General features: G+C 51.0%; 1 protein-coding gene and 2 long non-coding RNA genes across 9 annotated transcripts in view; 1 reads left to right on the top strand and 2 right to left on the bottom strand.

The window, feature by feature from the left end:
• Gata3 (GATA binding protein 3) overlaps nucleotides 1-14661 on the bottom strand; it is a 30876-nt gene extending 16215 nt beyond the window's left edge. For 4 of the 7 annotated variants that reach the window (NM_001355112.1, NM_001355110.1, NM_001355111.1 and 1 more), the window contains exons 1-3: nucleotides 5113-5308; nucleotides 4060-4692; nucleotides 1097-1633 (exon numbers count right to left, since the gene is read on the bottom strand). In NM_001355112.1, coding sequence (NP_001342041.1) covers nucleotides 1097-1633; nucleotides 4060-4297 — 775 coding nt within the window. In that variant the 5' untranslated portion in view covers nucleotides 4298-4692; nucleotides 5113-5308. Of the gene's footprint in view, nucleotides 1-1096; nucleotides 1634-4059; nucleotides 4716-4797; nucleotides 5083-5112; nucleotides 5309-14294 lie in introns of those variants that run through there. The other 3 variants (XM_030247532.1, XM_006497354.1, XM_030247533.1) reach the window with 3 other exon arrangements.
• On the top strand, nucleotides 7954-13475 carry 4930412O13Rik (RIKEN cDNA 4930412O13 gene). The gene is made up of 5 exons (NR_024257.1): nucleotides 7954-8387; nucleotides 8474-8649; nucleotides 9251-9572; nucleotides 9715-9849; nucleotides 10504-13475. It is a non-coding gene; the product is annotated as an RIKEN cDNA 4930412O13 gene (long non-coding RNA).
• Nucleotides 9749-16248, bottom strand: 9230102O04Rik (RIKEN cDNA 9230102O04 gene). Its single transcript, NR_040511.1, has 4 exons — nucleotides 15920-16248; nucleotides 14299-14375; nucleotides 10459-10503; nucleotides 9749-10034 (listed from the first exon to the last, which is right to left on the bottom strand). It is a non-coding gene; the product is annotated as an RIKEN cDNA 9230102O04 gene (long non-coding RNA).
• Nucleotides 16249-19093: the final 2845 nt, after the last annotated feature.

Raw genomic sequence — 19093 nt, forward strand, 5'->3', positions numbered from 1 at the left:
CTGTGTAGTTGATATGGCCCAGTCTGAAATGAACACACCTCAGGAGATATAACAATCCTCACAAAATCTTTTCTAAACATACACAATCTCATTTGAATGAAATGTTTCCAGCCGCCACAAATTGAGAATGAATCTGTCTTATTTCTAAAGCAAAGAAAAAATCTGCCTGTATATGCTTTTCCTGCAATGACTTATTCCGTAGACTATCTCTCCCAGTGTGCTGGAAAACACACTCTCTTTGCTTTTGAGGCAAAGGGAAGGGGCAGGGGCAGGGAGAGCAGAGGCACACACCTGCAGGGTCAGCCTTTCTATCTATCTCACCTGGCCTCCAATCAACTCCCAGGAATCGTTGTAAGCTGGGCCCGAATGCTCCAAAAGACACTGTAGGGAACTGACTAGATATGACACTTGTCCTCCTCTGCCCCTGTATCCCACCAGAGAACCACCTCCTGCCCTCAGACGTTCAGCTAGGAGTCCCTTTTCCATGCAAAGCCTGCTCCTTTTACAAAGTGTCTGCCTCCTCCCCAAATGACACAGACACACACTTTATTTATACAGGTCTCTGTAAAGGACAGTCCTTGGCTATAGCCCCAGTGACCCTCTGTGAGTGGAGCTAAGAGGGACAGTCCGCCTGAAAGAGGCCAAAGGGGTCATAGGAAGGACCTGTGTTTGTTTAGGTTGGAGGAGGTTTCGTTTTAGCTTTAAACACTACAGATTTATTCCTGGGGCCTTCCATTTGGTCTTGGAAACTAAAGGGTAGTGGTTGAATCCAGAAGTCCCTCAGCAGGCAAAAGAAGAGGGTCTCCATTTGTTTTTGTTAGCCTTTCTCCTTTCCCAGCTCACTGGCTTGGGGAAGATAGATCAGGGGGTTACAATTGGATCACACTTCCCCTCTGCTGTCTAAGTCAGTAGGAATTAAGACACATCCCATTCTTCCCAAGCTAGAGGAAGGGAAGAAAAAGCGGGCTAGCGGATACCTGTAGCCCTCACAGAGACCCTTAGTTTGGAGTAAAGAAAACCCCCTTTTTTGCCCTGACCTGGATATAGCGCAAATAGGAGGGAGCAAAAGATTCCCAGGGGTAGAGGTGGCGCTTACCTGTGCTGGATCGTGCCTTGGGCCTCGACTTACATCCGAACCCGGTAGGGGATCCTCCCAGCAGGCTGCTGGGTGGGAAGAGTCCAGAGCTGTACTCGGGCACATAGGGCGGATAGGTGGTAATGGGGTGGTGGGCTGAGGATGAGGCCCCACCCAGGGTGGTCATGCTGCCTCGAGAGTGAGACGTCTCCAGCTTCATGCTATCTGGCAGCTGCACCTGATACTTGAGGCACTCTTTCTCATCTTGCCTGGCCGACCCGGCGGATCCCGGGGTGGACAGCGACGGGTCTGGGGAGACGTCTTTCGGCGGGGTGGGCGGGAAGGTGAAGAGATGAGGACTGGAGTGGCCGGCCGCCAGAGAAGAGGATGAAGCCGGAGGGTAAACGGACAGAGGCCCCGGAGAGCCGTGGTGGATGGACGTCTTGGAGAAGGGGCTGAGGTTCCAGGGCGAGGCGGTGTGGTGGCTGCTCAGGGCTTTGCCGCCATCCAGCCAGGGCAGAGATCCGTGCAGCAGAGGCGGGCGGCATACCTGGCTCCCTGTGATGCCAGCGATGGCGGCGGCGGGGCGAGTGGGGGAGAGAAGATGAGGAGGAGAAAAAAAAAAGAAGAATACCGCAGTGAGAGCTGCCCTGAGACACACCTGAAGATTTCCCCCTGGCGCTTCCAACCTCCCAGTCAGCCAAACCTCCAGGCTCAACCGCAATTGAGCTCAAACATACGCTAATCTCCGTGGTCCCAGGAGTACCAGGCCCACATGCCTCAAGATAGAAGCAGGCCCTGTCCACACTCGCCAACTCTAAGACGAAAGGCCCAGTCCTAATACTCCAGAAGAGTTGCAAGGACATGGAGAAAGGTCCCTTGACTTATTTGTCCTCTCCAAATGAGCAGTCTAAACCAGATTCCCTGGGGTCTCTCTCTAGAACCTGCTTGATTTATTGGTTTCTTTCAATGGCCCTGATTCTCCCACCGCAGACTTAATCCCAACCGCGCTGATAAGAGAGTCAGGGTGAATGATGGGGCCTGAACGGTGAAGCAGGACCACACCACTCCTCAACCCTAGAGAGAGGCCCAGCTCCCAACACCTAATGCAGGGGAAGGCAGGGTGCTTTTGAGAGTTAATGGCAGAAAACTTCAATGCTTGCTTAGAATTGGCAAAGCTGCTTCCAGAAGGTCTGAAATGGAAATTTGCAAGGAATTTTTTCATTGCCCAAACCCTTGAAGGTAACCATATCTAAATTCTGGGATTCCCTCCCCACCCCACCCCCTTCTCTTTCTTCACCCATCCAACTCATAGGAAAAGAAAAGAAGTCCTTGGCTTCTTTTCCTGTTCTCTGGGGCGTTCTGTGAATTTTCACCTGAGACACAAAATTCCAGTTTATGTGTTTATTTCAAACGAAGGGTGACTCATACACACAGTGTGTTTAGCCTTCACTTAAAATACACAATGTTAAGGCGGTCATGAGTTGTCCAAGCCCCATACTCTCTGGTAGGGTAACCTTTAAACTCGGAGCGCAAATCTACACCCTTATTGATCTTTCAATCCAGTATCCGCCTCACCATTTGACATTCTAGTCAACCATTAAGAACAATACTGAAACTAAAATCTTAAGCGAGAGGAAGGGGGGGAGATCAAGAGAGATGGAGAATTCTCTTGAACGCCAAGGGTTAAGGTTCTTTTTTTTTTTTATGCAGGAAGTTGTATAGTAAATAACATTAGGTCTGATCTACCTCATTTCCACTTAACTGCTAATCTGCACACAACCCAAGCAAAGAGCGCCCCATCCGCAGAAATGTCTGTTTGAAATGTCTGTTTGAAACCTGGCGGCTCTAGGGTAGAGGATGCCTGCTGGCCAAAGGGGCTATGTCATAGGCGCCAAGGCTAACTCTGAGAAGGGAGACCTGAGCAGATCTCAGGTCTGAGCTAGCTAAGAAAAACCTCCCACCTTCTTTCCTTAAAATAAAAAAAAAAAAAAACAAACAATGTATTTTTGCTGGTTTAGGTGCATAAACATACATCTGGGGAGTGTTAAGAGTCTCCTGTCTCGACCACACAAGGTTGGGTTTCTTTCTTTTTCTCTTCTTTACACACCTCAGAACTCCCCTAAATTTTTCAAGGTGAATGGTTAGGGGGAGGCGGCAACTGGAAACACTCCTACTTAAAAAGAAACTTTGATGTAGCCTAAATCTTTGAGGAGCCTGAAGAAACTCCAGTAGGCCGGAGGAGAAAAGTCGGCCAGGATTGCTGGTAAGTAAACTAAAAGCAAAGACGTAGGAAAATTCTGTGTAGCCGGGAGTCTAAGCAAACCCGACTTCTCTTCAGCTTAAGGCTTTCCTCTCCCTGGACCGTGGCAACCACCAGAGTCTCTTCCTCACACCACCGGTAGGTAGGACGCCTAAAACTCAAATGCACTAGCTTTTGAGGGTGGAGAGCAAAAGGAAATAGAAAGAAATGCACGTATTTGGGCCTTTTCTGAAAATATAAATGGAGAAACAAAACGCAAGGCTCTGGCGAAAGACCCCTTCACCGGCTAACAAGAAGCTGGAAGTCCTTCGGGGGAGCCCAGTTCCAGGCCGGCCTGGCCCGCACTGCTGCCCGGCCTGAAAGGCTCGGCGCCTGCAGGCAGCGCTTGAGATTTCTCCCTGGCTGCAAAATCTACAACCTCGTGTGGACCAGGACTGCATTTCGGCGCTTGCCAGGTGAGTGTGCCTGGCCCCAAGGACACCGGCAAAGAGAGGTGCCTGCTACGTGCGCTCTTTTATTTAAAAAAGAAAAAAAGAAGAACTCTCCCAACCAGCGACACTGCTTCCTCGCCCATTTCCGGGCCCCCGATACTTTTTTTAAATGAACTAGTAACACACTTAGGAGCTTTGGCTTGCTCTGCCCAGCCAGGGTCTCTGGCGGTCTCGTGGACCCAGGAAAACAAACGCGGATCCAAAAGGTTCCAGCGCCAAGGTGGACTCACCGTGGTGGGTCGGAGGATACCTCTGCACCGTAGCCCTGACGGAGTTTCCGTAGTAGGACGGGACGTGGTTGCCTTGACCATCGATGTTAAAAAGTACGTCCACCTCTTCCGTCAGCGGATACTGAGCTTCCATGTACGAATGGCCGAGGCCCGGGTGGTGCGTGTCTGGGTGCTGACCGTTGAGGACCGCGGGGTGATGGTGGCTCACCCAGCGCGGCTGGTCCGCAGTCACCTCCATGTCCTCGGCTGTGCTCGCGCCCTCTCGCCCGGCCCGGAACCCTCGCGGGTAGAGGGAGGGCTGTCGGCCTGGGAGGTCCGCGGACTCCTGCCGTCGGAGGCCCAGGAGAGGGGTCGTTTAATGGTTTGTTTGCAGTTAAGGGTATAGAAAAGGAGAGCAAAAAGGAGGGTTTAGGGAGGAAAGAAAAATCTTTGCGGGATAGTTTAGCAAAAGAAAGGAAGGGAAAGAAGAAAAAGAAAAGAATGAGGGCGATCCCCCCCCCCAAAAAAAAAGCAGACACGGAGGAATAAAGGGGTCAAAAAAAAAAAAAAAAAAAGGAGGGAGAGAGGAATCCGAGTGTGACCACACTGCACACTGATTCCTTGGCGCTCAGAGACGGTTGCTCTTCCGATCACCTGCAAGGGAGAGAAAGAGAGACCTGAATGAGGTGTAAGAACTTTTAACACCTGAAATTCTGGAGGGCACTAGGTCTTCGCAAGCTTCCTGCAGGGCCGACTCACCCGGGACGTGCACACGCACGCGAAGACCCGGAGGGAAAGAAGCCAAGCTCCGCAGCACACCTCCGACAGCCAGGCTCGCAGGAGCCCAGGACTGACTAAGCAATTAAAACTTGGGGACAAGTCCTCCCTGGAGGACACCGGCCCCAGGATCTTTCCAACCACTACAAATCCTCCAAAAGGAGAAAGCTGAGCTTTTAGTTTACAAAAAACCAAACAAACAAACCCCCAAACACACACACACAAACAGTCCCTCCAAGAGGAGGGAGTGATATCAAACTTAAAAAAAAAAAAAAAGTCACAAGTCACAATACCAACCTGAGTAGCAAGGAGCGTAGAGGAGGAGGAGGAGGCGTGTGACCTGCCCGGTCAGATTGCGTAGCTCTCTATGTCTCGCTCTCTCAGTCTCTCTCTCTTTCTCCTCTCCCTCTCTCAGTATTTTTTTTTTACAGGGAATGCATTCTTTCTGAAACTATCAAGACGGCGCCAGGCAGCTCAGTGTTCGCAGACAGCTGTGGCGCGACGCAACTTAAGGAGGTTCTAGTGTCATCCGCGCCGAGGGGGAGGAGCCTGGCGCTGGCAGGAGGGGACACGATCCTCAGCACAAGGAAACTGCAACCCAAACCCGCTCCAGGACTTCACCTCCACCCCCATCCCATCCCCCCCACCCACCCCGGCACACCGCCGCCCCTCCTCCCGCCCCTCTACTGACCGGAAAGGGGCGCCGCCAAGGGCCGCCTAGGGCAGAGGGGCCGCGGGCAGGGTGGGCGAGGCCCGCCCGGGCTTGGGGCAGAGGGGACAGGCAGGAGGGAATTCGCTCTCTGGCCCTTTAAATGTAGCAAAGCCGATTCATTCGGGCTCAGTAGATTATTCCGTACGAGTGAAACCCGGCTGCCCCATTCATAAAGCTAATTTCCATAAGCAGACTTTTCGATACTTTTTTAAAAATGAGCAAACTTTTAAATTAGGATTCAAGCCAGAACGTTTTTCAGTTTATATCAGCTTAGGGGCTATGTGCATGTAAAACAGATTAGAAAAGTTTCATGGCGAAGTAACTGAAGATTTGCCTCCGAACCAGCTTTCCGGGAGGCTGCTGAATCGCGCGGAGGACCTGGGCTTTGATTCGGACGCCCGCGTTATTGTTATGGTCTCTGCTTGCTTTCCCAAACCTCTCCAGAACGAACAGCGTCAGCTGTTGCAGCTGTCTTTTTCGGATCTAATGATATCATCAATGTGTGCTTTTGACCTTAGTGACAACGCGATGCATAAAAAGCTGGCTTAGCGAGACCTAGGCTCACTGGTCCCCGAAGTACCGTGTACAACTAACTTGATCTTTGCTGCGATAGCCTAACTTTTCTCTTCGCCTAGCTCGGGGTGCTACTTTATTCTGCTTTCACCCGAGGAAAACGGTCCCCTCTATAATATCCAACCCTGACCTCCGGGGTGGACCCAGCCGCAACTTCCCTGGACATTTTGGGTCTCTGGGACAGGGTCTGGTGGGAGGGCCGCAAGCTGACACAGGAGAGAGGCTGGAAGACGCCCAGTAGAGAGGCTGGGCGGACGAGGGCGGGGCCATTTGTAAGGACCAATCATCGGGAGATACCACGACCGGGCCGCAGTCGCCCCGCCCCACGGGCTCCAACCTCTGCGGCCCTGTTCCGTCCTTTGAGTCACTGCATCCCCTAGTGGCGTTGAGGTTTCTGCAGCCTGGGTCCAGAAAACACTGCCCGGATGAGCAAGGTCCGAAAGAGACTTCGGGTGCACCCCAGGGCAGTGTAAGAGGTGTTCCCATTCCACCCTCCAGGGCAGAGAGCTTGGCTTTAGAGGGTTACTGGAACTGAAGGCGTCATCCCCTCTTCATTTCTTTACCCCATAATATTTCCCACTTATTCAAAACTTGGATTCCCGACAAGCCCTTTCTTAAAAGTTCCAAGTAACTTCTTCTATTCTACTGTGGAGAAAAGCCATCAATATCTACCTTGAAGCCAGTGGAGTGCGGGGAGAGGGAAGGTGCGTTCTTTTTACAATACAACCCTTGAAGAAGACAAAATTTATTTAGAAATGTGCCCTGCGGGCTTGGGTTTGGAGCTTCTCCTGACACCCCCCCCCCTTTTACATCTGATCTTTGACTGAAATCAAGGCTGAATTTCTAAATACAAATTACGAAGATACCTTTTTTTTAAAAACGAGTCTTCCCTCCCTTCTGAGTTCACCCTGCACCCCTTGGTCCCACGTTTATGAGGGCGGCCCAGTCTTAGAATATCGATTTTTTTACTTTCACTCTTTGACCAACCCATCTCTCCTGGGCCAATCAAGCTGCCAGCATCTCTTCCAGCTCACGGCGCTCTCAAAACCTTTTAATTATTTAGTTGCTGTCTAACATTCACCGGAAACCATTCCATAAACAAGCAGAGAAGACCGCACACACATTTTTGCTAAAAGGCCCGGGATTAAGATCTAGAATGAGAGTTTAAAAGGGAAAAATACTATTGCTGTATCACTCATGAGTTGTATAAGGCATCAGTCAGCCAGTCCCTAGTTCACAGCTTCGAGAAAAGTCTCGAGTAAGCATATCTCTTTGGTCCCGGGCACCGAGATGTAGATGATAATAATAATAATTTTTTTAATGCGCAAAAGAAATCCTTCTGGAGACAAGAAAGAAAGCTGCTGACGCCAAGAACTGAACATGTTAGTCTATACGGCTTAGAACGTATTTTTAAAGACTGAAAAAGAATATACTTCTGAAAAGGATGGCTTCCCTAGTAGGGGCGCCTCTCTAATAGATGTAGTAGTGGGGATGGAGAGGATTATTCGTCTTAATTCAATCACCAGAGGAGCTAGACTGGATGCAAAGACACTCCCCTCCCTTGGAAAAACAAAATATCTAATAGGCCCCTCCAGGTCTGAGGTAGTTTAGGGTTGGCAGAGAGGGGTAGGGGGCCTGAGGCTAGGCGCCCCGGGCACTGGATCCAGCCTGTAGGGGGTATTTAACATGTAATTCCCAGCCGGTCCGCCCCTGTTCCCGGACTGACAGTGGGTAATTGGGAAAGAGGACGTTGCTCTTTTGATGGCCCGCGCCGGCCAGTCTCGCCGACGCCACACTGGGTTTGACGTCACGGGCCGGCCCCAGAGTCAGAAACACAGAGCAGGGGAGGGGGAGGGAAAAAGAGAGGAGGGGGATACCGGAGAGGGAGGGCCGAGGTCGGCTCCGAGACCCACCGGGAAGAAGGGGGAAGGGATCGAGTCCGGAGAGGCTGCGGCGCGTGGCCTGAGGCGGAGAGCTGGACTCCGGGGGTCTGGGCCAGGACAGGCGCCGGTCTGACCCGCCTTGCTCGCAAATGCAGGCCGGGCTTCCTCTTCCCTTGGCGGGTGGTGGGGGAGGGGAGGGGGCTTGAGGCCGGAGGGAAAGGTGGTCCCAATCCTTCAGTTCCAGAGAGCTACAAAGCTGATCCGGGCCTCGTTAAGGGACGTCTGGGTGCCCCCTTAAAGACCTGGGGTGCCACCACCACCACAACCCCAAGGCACACCGGGTCTGGCTCGGTGTACCGCATTCCCCTTCTTCCCCTGGAGCATCTGGCGGAGCTGGGGGAAAGGCAAGAGAAAGCCATCAAGGAGAATGCTGTTGCCGCTGCTGCCTGGAGTCTTTGGCTCCTGCAGTTCATGAGGCCTCTCTCTATAGGGTAAGGGGCTGACGAACGCTACGGTTCCCTGGGGACTCAGCATCTGGAGCGGAGCAGGCAAAGGCTCAGCTAGAACCGGGATCTGGGGCTGTTGTACTTGGATAGCCGGAGTCAATTTGGCCTATCTGAAAACCCAGGCCTTGAGGCTGCTGCTGGAGGCGTCAAGTTGAGCAGGGTATGTGTGCCCTCTTGGGGAAAGGGTAAGAAATGGATCTGACTTACTCTATGCGTGGAGTAAGCTGAGACACCCCTCACCCCCCTACACACACACACACACACACACACACACACACACACACACTTGCCCATCCTCAGGTCCCTCCCACTCGCCTTCACTAGGGCGACCCCATCCCTCTAGAAGTAGACACAACCGGTCCCCTTCAGAATTTGGAAGCCCTGATTGAAAAAAAAGGTTTAGCGAGTGATTGGGCCTCATCACTTGGGGCCATGGACCCAGAAGGTAGAAATCCACCCAGAGTCAACAACCCGAACCTGACTCCGAGAGAGACCAGGCGAGCTCCGCGGGGCCGAGATGCGAAAAGATGCTACTTTGGGGGTCGCGGGGGTGGGGGGGTTGTTGAGCGCAGCCCTCCAGAGAGTGACCTGCAAAGCCAAACCCCGGGGGTCGAAGTACTATAGTTACTAATCCTGGGCAGGGGTAGAAAGCGTGCCTCGGAATGCCTAGGGCTGTCATTTGAGCGTGTTTACTTAGGGACTTTGCACGCCGAGCGCAAGCGGAATAGTAGGATTCTCCTAGAGGCAGCAAATGTTTGCAGGCTGGAAAACGAAGCGGAGCGGGGCGTGCTGCCTTGTCCCTCCTCCCGGAGCCAAGGCGCCGGCCTGGGCGGATCTGATGGCGCGGTTACCGACTGAAGTGAAGCCCGGAACCTGAAGGGCTGGGAGGTCGGGGAGAAAGCAGAGCAGCACCGAAGGCCAGAAATTAAATTCACAGCCCGGGACCCCGACGACCCAAGGACTAGGGAAAAAGTCACTTCCCATTCCAGCTCGATCAATCTTCCTTCCATGCGATTGATTAATAGAAAACGAAGTGAAAAGACCGTGGTCGCTGTGCGTCTGGGAAGGAAGCGAAGGGCAGAGGTATCCAGGCCGGCGCCGGTACCCCCTTACCACCGGTTCACAACCCGGAGGTCTACATCGCCTCGGACTAGGGAAGCGGGGCGGTGGCGAGAACCCAGGGAGACCGCGCGGGACCTTTAATTGGGTGTATCCGTTTTAACAGTGGCCATTGTTGAAGCAATTAGCGAGAGACAATAACCACCGAGATGCGTTTAATTCGATTCCGTGCACGCTGCAATCCCCGCCCGGGCTCTGCGATATGCAGGCCTGGGATAACCCGGAGGGTCTGGTTGTGAAGGTACGGGTTGGGTTCCTTGATCATTTTGTCTTAGGCATGGAAGTTGTAAAAGAAAGGCGGGAGGGGGAGCTAGATCTGCCCCCAAGCAAGCCACGGTAGGAGACTCATCCTTGGTCATCCCCCGGACCACTGTTCTTTCTTGGAGCATGGGTTGGAGCTGCGGCCGCCTGGTCAATCCACAGTGCCTGTTTGAGAGGAGAAAAGCCGGGAAGACTGGGACATGGATCCAAGTCTCAATCTTACTTCCCCGCCTCGGTTTCTCGAACTAAATCCTAATTGCCTTCCCAATCCGGGGAGGAGCAAAGAAGAGACCCTGCTTAAGTCTCACAACACACTTCCTCTCCTCTGGAGCCAGCCCCTGTACCCCCTCCTCCGTTTTAACCTCCGGATTAAGTTACCCAGGCCAGGCGAGGGTTTTTTACTGGATACGAGAATAGTACAGGTAAAGCTGTATAAATAGTTCGCCAGCTGCGGAGCAGGAGGGTTATGCCGGGGACACAGTCCCAAGGCGCCACCAGTCAGCCTGGCTTGAGCTTACAAAACGGCTGGGGAGGCCACTTTGCCTCGGCGACCCGGACCTCATAGGTTAAACACATATTACGTTATCACCTTAGCTTTCACCATGTCCTCTTTTCTCTTTTTTCCCCGCATGAGCTGAAATACAGAGAAGAGAGCAAAATCAAACCGCGGTGGAAAACGAAGCAAGCAGCGGGGCCATGCTGGCTGAGGCTTCCTGCTCCTCAACGGAGACACCTTTCCAATTAAAACAGTAGACATGGGAACTTTAGTGATGTAAAGAAAGAAGGTTGCTAAAAGTCACTGGCCAGGAGAAGAAGCTGGCTGTAGAAGCCTGGGGGTGGGGGGACCCATGGGAATTTAAATGAAAAGGCTATGCACCCGCAGATCTCCCGGCTCCCACGCCCACCCGCCCCGGGTCTGGGGTCCATTTTCCATGCGAAATGAGCCACTGTTTTGGATATGTGTTTTGATTTTTTTGTTTGTTTGTTTACTCATCTATCACAGTTTAAAACACCGGAGGAAAGCTGCCCAAGCCAGGAGGAGCGAGGTAACGACGTGGAAACTACCAGAGAAGAGAAGCGCTGGGCAATAACCCACCTCGCACTCCGCCCCCGCCCCCCCCCCAGCCCAGCCCTCTCCTTCATCTTCGGAGGATTCTTGCCCTCCCTCAGCCAATACTATTTTCCCCGCTTGAGAAAACCCCTGATTATAAGAGATTTTTTAAAGGGGGGGGTAGATAGGGGTGAAGCGGAAAGGGGCAGGCGGACAGGGAGAAGACCGGGGATTTCTGGTTTCGAATTGAACAAAGCACATGCGTTGGAGGTGGCGACTAGGGAGCTTAAGCCTAGGGCAGGAAGAGAAAGAACTATTCCAGAAAGAAGAGAGTGTGCACTTTCTAGCTATCCGTGGAGGGACCGTGGGAAAGCGGAAGGGATGAGGGTGACCCACTGGGAAGTGCCGGCTCCAGGAGCCGCTTCCCTGCCCTTTGGCATCAATCTTTTTCAGTAGGATATTCGCTGCCTCTAGACCTGGCCTGCTCCCAGTGAAGCCCCAGGCCCCACCTTTGAAGCACCTAGAATTGCTTACGGCATCCAAGAAAATCCCGAGCCAGGTGGTTGGGGTTCGACCACTTAAACAAACACACAGGCCCCTTCATCTTAAAGAAAATGCAGTGAAACTGAGGAGAGCCAGCCTTGCTGACCTCCCAGGTTCAACCTGGCCTCTAGGTTCCCCGGGCTAGCTAAGGCGCTCCCCAGTCCCCAGTGCCTGCCTGCATCATCAGCCTACTCTCTTCTGAAGCTTTGGTGGTTTCAAAAGGAGAAAGTGGGCTTTATCTTGTCGATGTGGGACTTTTGTGTCTCCAGATTAGCTTAAGGAATTGGAATACTGATTGTGGAGAGACAATCCACCATAGTCGAGGGATGAGGGGGCTTCACAGCAAAGGTAGAAAAGCGGGAGGAGAGCTGCTTCAGATCCTGGGACAAGCAGAGGCCGCTTTGGTTTTTGTTTTTGTTTTTGTTTTTTTTTAAATAGGAATCATCATTAGTGTCATTGGATGCGATGGTGAGCCTATAGAAAAGATCGTGGTTATGCCTGGCTCAGACTTCCCGGCATCATGGGCTCTTTGCCCAGAGCTACTATTTGCCGGCCTGCCGGCCTGCCTGGAACTCTCCGGTCCAGGTCCGGGCTTACTGAGGCACCCTCCACAGCCTGCGACCCCAGCAAACTGAGCTCCAGCCATTTGTTACATAAAATAAAGCAACCACCAAGTGCTTACCCATCACTAGCTCCTGGCAGACCCCCTCCTCTGGACAAACCCGGACCTCTGAGAGCACCTGGCAACCGGCCTGTCATCATCCAAGTTAACTGTACACGCATTCAACATCACCCTAGCCCCTATCGACCACCAAAGGAAGCAAAGGGTGCTCTCTCCCCCACAGTTAATGAACCTCCTGGGTTATTGGGGTTATTCCAACCGTTGATGGGGAAGGGTGATCAGAACTATTGTATTGGTACTCAAAGGCATACCTGGAAAGCAACACATATTCAAGTGTGAAATGGCTTAGCCATCAAGAATAAAACAACCCTCGGGGTAGCCAAGAGAGAGTCAAAATAGCCCTGGGCTAAAGAACAGAAGGTTTCCCCTTCGGTCCTACTCACGGGGTCAGAATTCTTATTTCTCTATCAAAGTCTTCACTGCAGGGCACACAAATTGTCAAAAAAGATGGAAGCCTTAGGACTTCCATACACCTGCAACTTCCTTGGCCTTTCTGTGTGGCTTTGGGCAATTGGCAAACACACAGAAGGACACTACCTGTCCTAAGGCTTGCACCCATCTTTTCACTCCACCTATGCCTGAACCCCACTACACATTTTCTGCAAGAAGGCAGAGTCAACATAGGAAATAAAGGAAAATGCAGATCGCCTGCCCTGGGCTTTGGATTGTAACAGAAGAGGACTAGAGAATCTGGGGCTGCTAGCAAAGACCAATTATGTAGAAGGTGATGTCAACCACTGCCATGCATGCTATTCTCTATGCCCTGTTGTGTCCCAGAGCCAGAAACCTTAGGCCGCATTGAGCCACTGGCTTGAACCTTGAAGCTGGGCCTTCTGCTAAATCCTAATGCTAAATCAATCAGTAAACAGAGTTCATTGATGCCTGCATGAGTCTTGTTCTAGCAGGACAGAAATTACATCTAGACCTAGTGCAAACTGATAGAGAACATTTTTGTTCTCATTTTATAGGAAGCCCTCTTCCCCACATATAGCGATTTGGGCAGCCAAGCTTCTTGTTTAGAAATAACCTGCCGCTGGGGGGACAGCCCACTACCACCACTGCGGAAGAGTGAGGGGCTGCACAAAGGGTACCTTCATTATTTGTCCCCCTTCAGAATTCTGGGTCTCTCAAACTGTGATTTCAGGGTCCTGGTGTGGTCTATAAGGGGAGGAGATGTCAAAAAATATGGAACTACACCTACAGCAAGGGGTCCAGCGGGCACAGCTACTTCATTCCTATTCTGGATGGAATCACACCTGTCAGTTTGTTACCCTGCTCTATTAAAGAAATCGCCTTTAAAAAAAATAATAAAGCAACGGCTCTGCTCATATCTCAGATTCACCAGACTCTCCTTTCCTTGCATTTTAACATTATCCTGTGTGTGTGTGTGTGTGTGTGTGTGTGTGTGTGTGTGTGTGTGTGTGTGTGTTCTATTTCTGAATGGTATATTGGAACTGGAGGTCTGCTGGTCTGCTGTCCCAGGAAAAATATCCAAATTTTATCCCCTCTGCTTTCTCACTGCACAGAACCCTGGTCACACTCTCTGGGAAGCTGGGTTTCTCTCCCACCTCGGGGTGCTTCTGTAAACAAGGGTGCCTACCAACCACCAGCTACCCTGGGGGGCTGCCAGACGTTGACACATCTGGGCTCCAACTTTGTCTCCCAGTGCACGTTTCTTCAATGATATGCAGACAATGAGCCTAACCATGTAAGGCTCGTAAAGCAGGGAAAGGTAAACATGGCATTGACACTTGGGCACTGCAGCCACCTTTAGAGAATGCTCTGTCCTGGGTAGATGGGCTAGCTCCTCTAATGTCCTGTTCTCCTGACAGTGAAAAGCATCTACGCAGAGCTCTTCCCAAGCATTCTAGCAGCTCTTATTACCCCCCATTCAGTTTTTCTTTGCACCCCAAGTTCTGCTAGCTCCTTCTTCCAAACAAGGGCATCCACACACTTCCACACCATGATCACCCAAGGTCACTGCAGAAAGCCAAAGACTTCCAGTGCCCAGAAAGAACAATAAAGGGCTGGGGTCTGGTTCACTTTCTTTCAGAGGCAGCTATCCCCATGGCGGAGACCTCCTCTTAATTCTCGCCATGGGAATCAAGGAGAAGGATAACAGAGGAAAAGGAGATAGCTATGTACTCACTGACCAGGGCAGCTCTCTCCTGAAGGCCAGCTGGTTTGGTTTTTGTTTTTTTGTTTTTTTTCCACCCGCCTTGCTGGAGATCTGAAGGTAGAAATGACAGGCAGACTTCACTGTTGCTGACGCTCCCACAGCAGCGGCGGCTGCTTCACTGCATCTCAGCCAGGCTTCCAGCCAGAGGTAAAACCTGGCTGATGTGAATCCTTGCTAAGAGCCCCCTCCCCTCTGCCTCCCTTGGCTCAGTGTAGACAGCAGAGCTCTTCCGGGTTGCAAAGGGGTAGGAGGAGGGGGGAGGAGGAAAGAAGGAGGGGGAGGGAGGGAATGAATACCATCCCCTTTTGCAAACACACAAACCGCACATCAGAGGTGTGTGAAACTGAGTTGGACCGGGTGGGCAAGAAACATTGCCTGAAATGTGACCTGCTCCTGGTGCCTACAAAGCCAGCCCACTGTCTCCAGACCGGGTTGGAATTAACACTATAAATGACACTGCCCTGTGGAATGGGCCATTATCATAGGCACAAACGTGTTTGAAGCATTTTCTTCTCACTTTTGAACAAATGGTTCAATAAGAGGTTCTATGGGCACGGTCAGGAGTGAACATCGTATGAAGAGCTAACAAACTAGTAAGCCTTCAAAAGTGTTTTCTTTCTCTCAAGGTTTGGGTTTATACGGGCACCCCCATTCCCAAAAGTAGTCTCTTTGCCTTTACTTCACACCACTGCTGCAGCGGCCACCACCACCCTTTAGTCGGGATTAGTAAAATAGAATTTGAATGTTTTTGGCTGGACTTGATTGCTGCTGTCTAATCCAGGCATAGAAGAATATTCATCAGAGTTAAAAGGATCCTATGGGTCCCAATTGTCTTAAATTATTTCATGAGGAAATTTTATTTTTGAGGAGAAAAATAAAAAAATAAAAACAGGAACTAGAAGCAGTCAAGGGAAAATTCTATAAAGGAAATGAAGCTGTTTGCCCTACCCAGGACCCAGATAACTGCAGTGTCCTGCTTGGAGTAAACACACACACACACACACACACACACACACACACACCTTCCCATTCCCATCCAATAGCAAGGGCATCTGAATCATGTACCAAGAGAATCTACCACGAGTACATTTCAGCTAGAGTGAAATGAAACCCTTCAAACACCGAGGTAGAAAAGGGTCAGGGTCCATTTGTTTTGGCAGGTTGAATTTTCCCTTCACAATATTTTTGCAAAAAAAATATGGAGGCTGACTTTTAAAATAAATATATCCTTGGGGAGAAATAAAACAAAGTTTTGTCCGTGGCTGAACCATGAAGTCAATAAGTTGGGGCTGCTCCAACCGGTTGGGTAGAAAGAGGTGACTCAGTGTTCAGCTTTGGGGTGGTCAACTCCTGGGAGAAGGAGACCGGTCAGAGCCTACGGAACTGTTGAGGTGGGGCGGAAGACAGAGGAGAAAGGAGAAGCTGGGAGTCCCGAAAGTGTTAGTCGGCACCCGTGGAGTGGCGAGAGCTACCGGGTGATGGATGTCACGTTGCAGAGTGGGTGATACCAGGATAGGCACGCTTTTCTCCTAGATACTGTCAGCGACCTGTCTCTACCTCCACAAACCTGAAATTCTTTCCATTTAGACACCAACCCGTCTGCGCCTCGGCGGGGCGTCCTCTGGGGTGCGATGAACCCAAGAGTGGAGCAAGCTGAGAACACCATTTGCCAATCTGGCAAAAGGAAAGAAGGGGATCTTCTGGTCCATTGGGGAACCCGGAAGAACCATCTTCGCCAAAGCAATCCTGCCAGTCCCCAGCCCTGTCGCTCCAGCTCTCCGCCACCAAGTGGCAGAGTCACACTCTCCAGTAAGCTGTGAGGACTAGGCTGGAGCCATGCTCTTAACAACCTATGCCCAACCTGTTGCCCTAATGCACCCTATGAACTGTCCAGGAAAGCCGTGGGTCCTGGGAAGATGTGACTGGCTTCCGGGAAGCGTAAGAGACACAAGTACCCTTCCTCCTTACGCGCGACTGGATGGGGGCTGGAGCAGAGACCAGAGAGGCACGCATGTGCCCACGTGACTACAACAGTTGATCCTCCCAATCCCCTGCACCCAGCGGTATCTAGATCTCACTTCTGGGTCTCGCGGGCGGGTGGGGCTTTTTACGGTTTCCCCATGCTTCCCATTCACTTCCCATTCAATGCTTCTTGTCCCCCTTTAAGGTCCCTGCTGTCCCTCCTCCTCTTTCTCCTTACCTTCAACAAGTTCGCCTCCAATTTGAAAGCCTCTTTTTCCTTAGAATGTACGTCCTATAGGGGCACTTCCGAACCAAAGCAGACTTTCTTCCCTCTCCCACTCCTCTTACTAAAGCTCCCTCGCGAGCACCTTCTGTCCCCCAGGTCTCCTCGGGTCTGCTCTGCCGGCCTCGCCGCGCTCCTTCCCTTCTGCCGACACCGGCTCCGGATTGAACACTGCTCTAAAACGTAAAGAGCTGTGAAAATGCGGTCGCGTGCCCCACCCCCAACCCCGTCATTGCTCCCAAAAGTCTTAACTGGAGGAAGTTGGGCTTCCAAAGAAACTTGGAGGCTAAAAAAGAAAATCCTAAGAACTACAGTGGTCTGGCTGGGGCTAAAGGCATGATCTGATTCTCTTAACAGACAGAAGGGTGGACAGGGGAGTTGGGGGGCGGGGGGGGGGAGTATTGAAGTGGGAAGGGAATGAGGTAAAGAGAGAGGGTCCAGCGCAGTAGCACCCCTTTAATAGATTGCCCTGTCCTCAGCACTCCGGAGGCAGAGGCAGGTGGGTCTCTAGCTGGTCAGCCTGGTGTACAAAGCAGGACTGAGAACCCCTGTGTCGAAAAGGAAAACAAAAAGTGGAGATGAAGGGGGAAGTGAGGGAAAGGCTCTGAGGCATTTATTCCTGATTACTGGACATCGCCTGAGCACAGTACAAGGATAGTGCTCTAAGAAACCACGAGTCGCTGTCTGATTTTACAACGGAGTTGCTTTCCGGTTGAAATTTCAATTTCTGTCTCTGTCTCTCTCTTTGTCTCTGTCTCTGTCTGTCTGTCTCTCTGTCTCTGTCTGTCTGTCTGTCTGTCTGTCTCTCTCTCTCTCTCTCTCTCTCTCTCTCTGTGTGTGTGTGTGTGTGTGTGTGTGTGTGTGTGTGTGTGTGACAAGAAATGACATTGCCTCATTCAGTGGTGATAACAGTAGTTCACGCCAGGGTTGCTGGAAGCTGCCCTGAGAACAGGACGGTCCCATCACTAATTTTAGGGAGTGTTTTCATTGAGGATGTTTGTGTGTTCTCTGGACACATAGATCACAAAGACACAGGCCAGTTCACAGCCACGGAGACATAAAGACTTCCCTGTTGGTTGCTTGCACCTGTGCCCTTTCTAGTCCAGCTACCTCGGGTTTTTCTGACTCCACTTCTCTTGCACGGAATAACCACTGAACCATGGAATAATTGCTGATCTGAACTATTTCATTTCTGTTTGGGGTAGAAATGGGACCAAGAGACAGAGGTCATTCCTCACTGGTGAGGACTGTGAGCTGAGCTACCGAGGGAGACAGTGTGGAACCCTGGGCCTGGGGATACATATTGGCTGTGGATGGTTCCTGGAAGCCATTGTGCTCTCCTAATGGCCACCATCGCCAGCTACTTCAAACCCAGAGGTTAGTTCTGTAGCTTTTCTCAGATCAGGATCTAAGGCACTGGGTTTGAAATATAAAGGGAGGTCACCAGGCACATGGAAGAAGAAGATGGATCATTAAATGACTCTGGGATAAATGGAACACGGGAGGCGGAGGCGGATCTCTGTGATGGCCATGGAGATAGGTTCACCCGTGGGATAAAGAAAGGGATTCCCCAAATAGAGGAAATAATCTCTGACAGGATCTCCAATCTTTCTGAGACGGTGTGGTCAGTTAGTGGAGCATTGTTGTGCAGAAGGACGAGGAATTCGTAGCATCCCATTTCAGTGGGTTCCCAACACATCATTTCCTTGCCCTAAAACCAGAAAGTACTTGTCACTGTGTCCATCACTCTCCAACATCATCCTGCCTTTTCAACCGTCACTTTGAGATTATGTTAGAACTTTAAAGGACACTCTGCCAAACGTCAGTACATTTAATGATTACTCTGTAGACGGTGTGGTCAGTTAGTGGAGCATTGTTGTGCAGAAGGACGAGGAATTCGTAGCATCCCATTTCAGTGGGTTCCCAACACATCATTTCCTTGCCCTAAAACCAGAAAGTACTTGTCACTGTGTCCATCACTCTCCAACATCATCCTGCCTTTTCAACCGTCACTTTGAGATTATGTTAGAACTTTAAAGGACACTCTGCCAAACGTCAGTACATTTAATGATTACTCTGTGTTTAAAAGTTCTAATCGGTCAAGATAGGTACACCCCTGTAACTGCAGCCTTAGAGAAGCTGAGGCAGGAGAATCATGATTTTGAGGCTAAAGTGGGTTACAAAGTGAGATTCTGTCTGAAACAAAATAGGAAAACAAAACAAAAATCTAGGCTTTCAGTCCCACTCAGGGGAACTTATTCTGTAGAGGAGGAAGGTTTGGCTTGAAGGTATGCAAAGGCCATACAGCATGGAGCCAACTGCCCTCTGTTTTGTCTTGTTTTGTTTTTTAACACCCCCCCCCCCCGCAACAAAACATTTTCATTAAAATCAACTTCCAGGGTTATGATTCAGAGTGTGATTGGGGGTGGGCTGCAGTAGACGCCTTGCTAAAATGTAGCTATGAACGAATGTCTCAAATGGAAGTTTGGAAGAAGAGCCACTAGAAATTAAAAACAAAACAAAA

This window comes from Mus musculus, chromosome 2 (assembly GCF_000001635.26).
Source record: "Mus musculus strain C57BL/6J chromosome 2, GRCm38.p6 C57BL/6J".
In the NCBI taxonomy this organism is placed as follows: domain Eukaryota; kingdom Metazoa; phylum Chordata; class Mammalia; order Rodentia; family Muridae; genus Mus; species Mus musculus.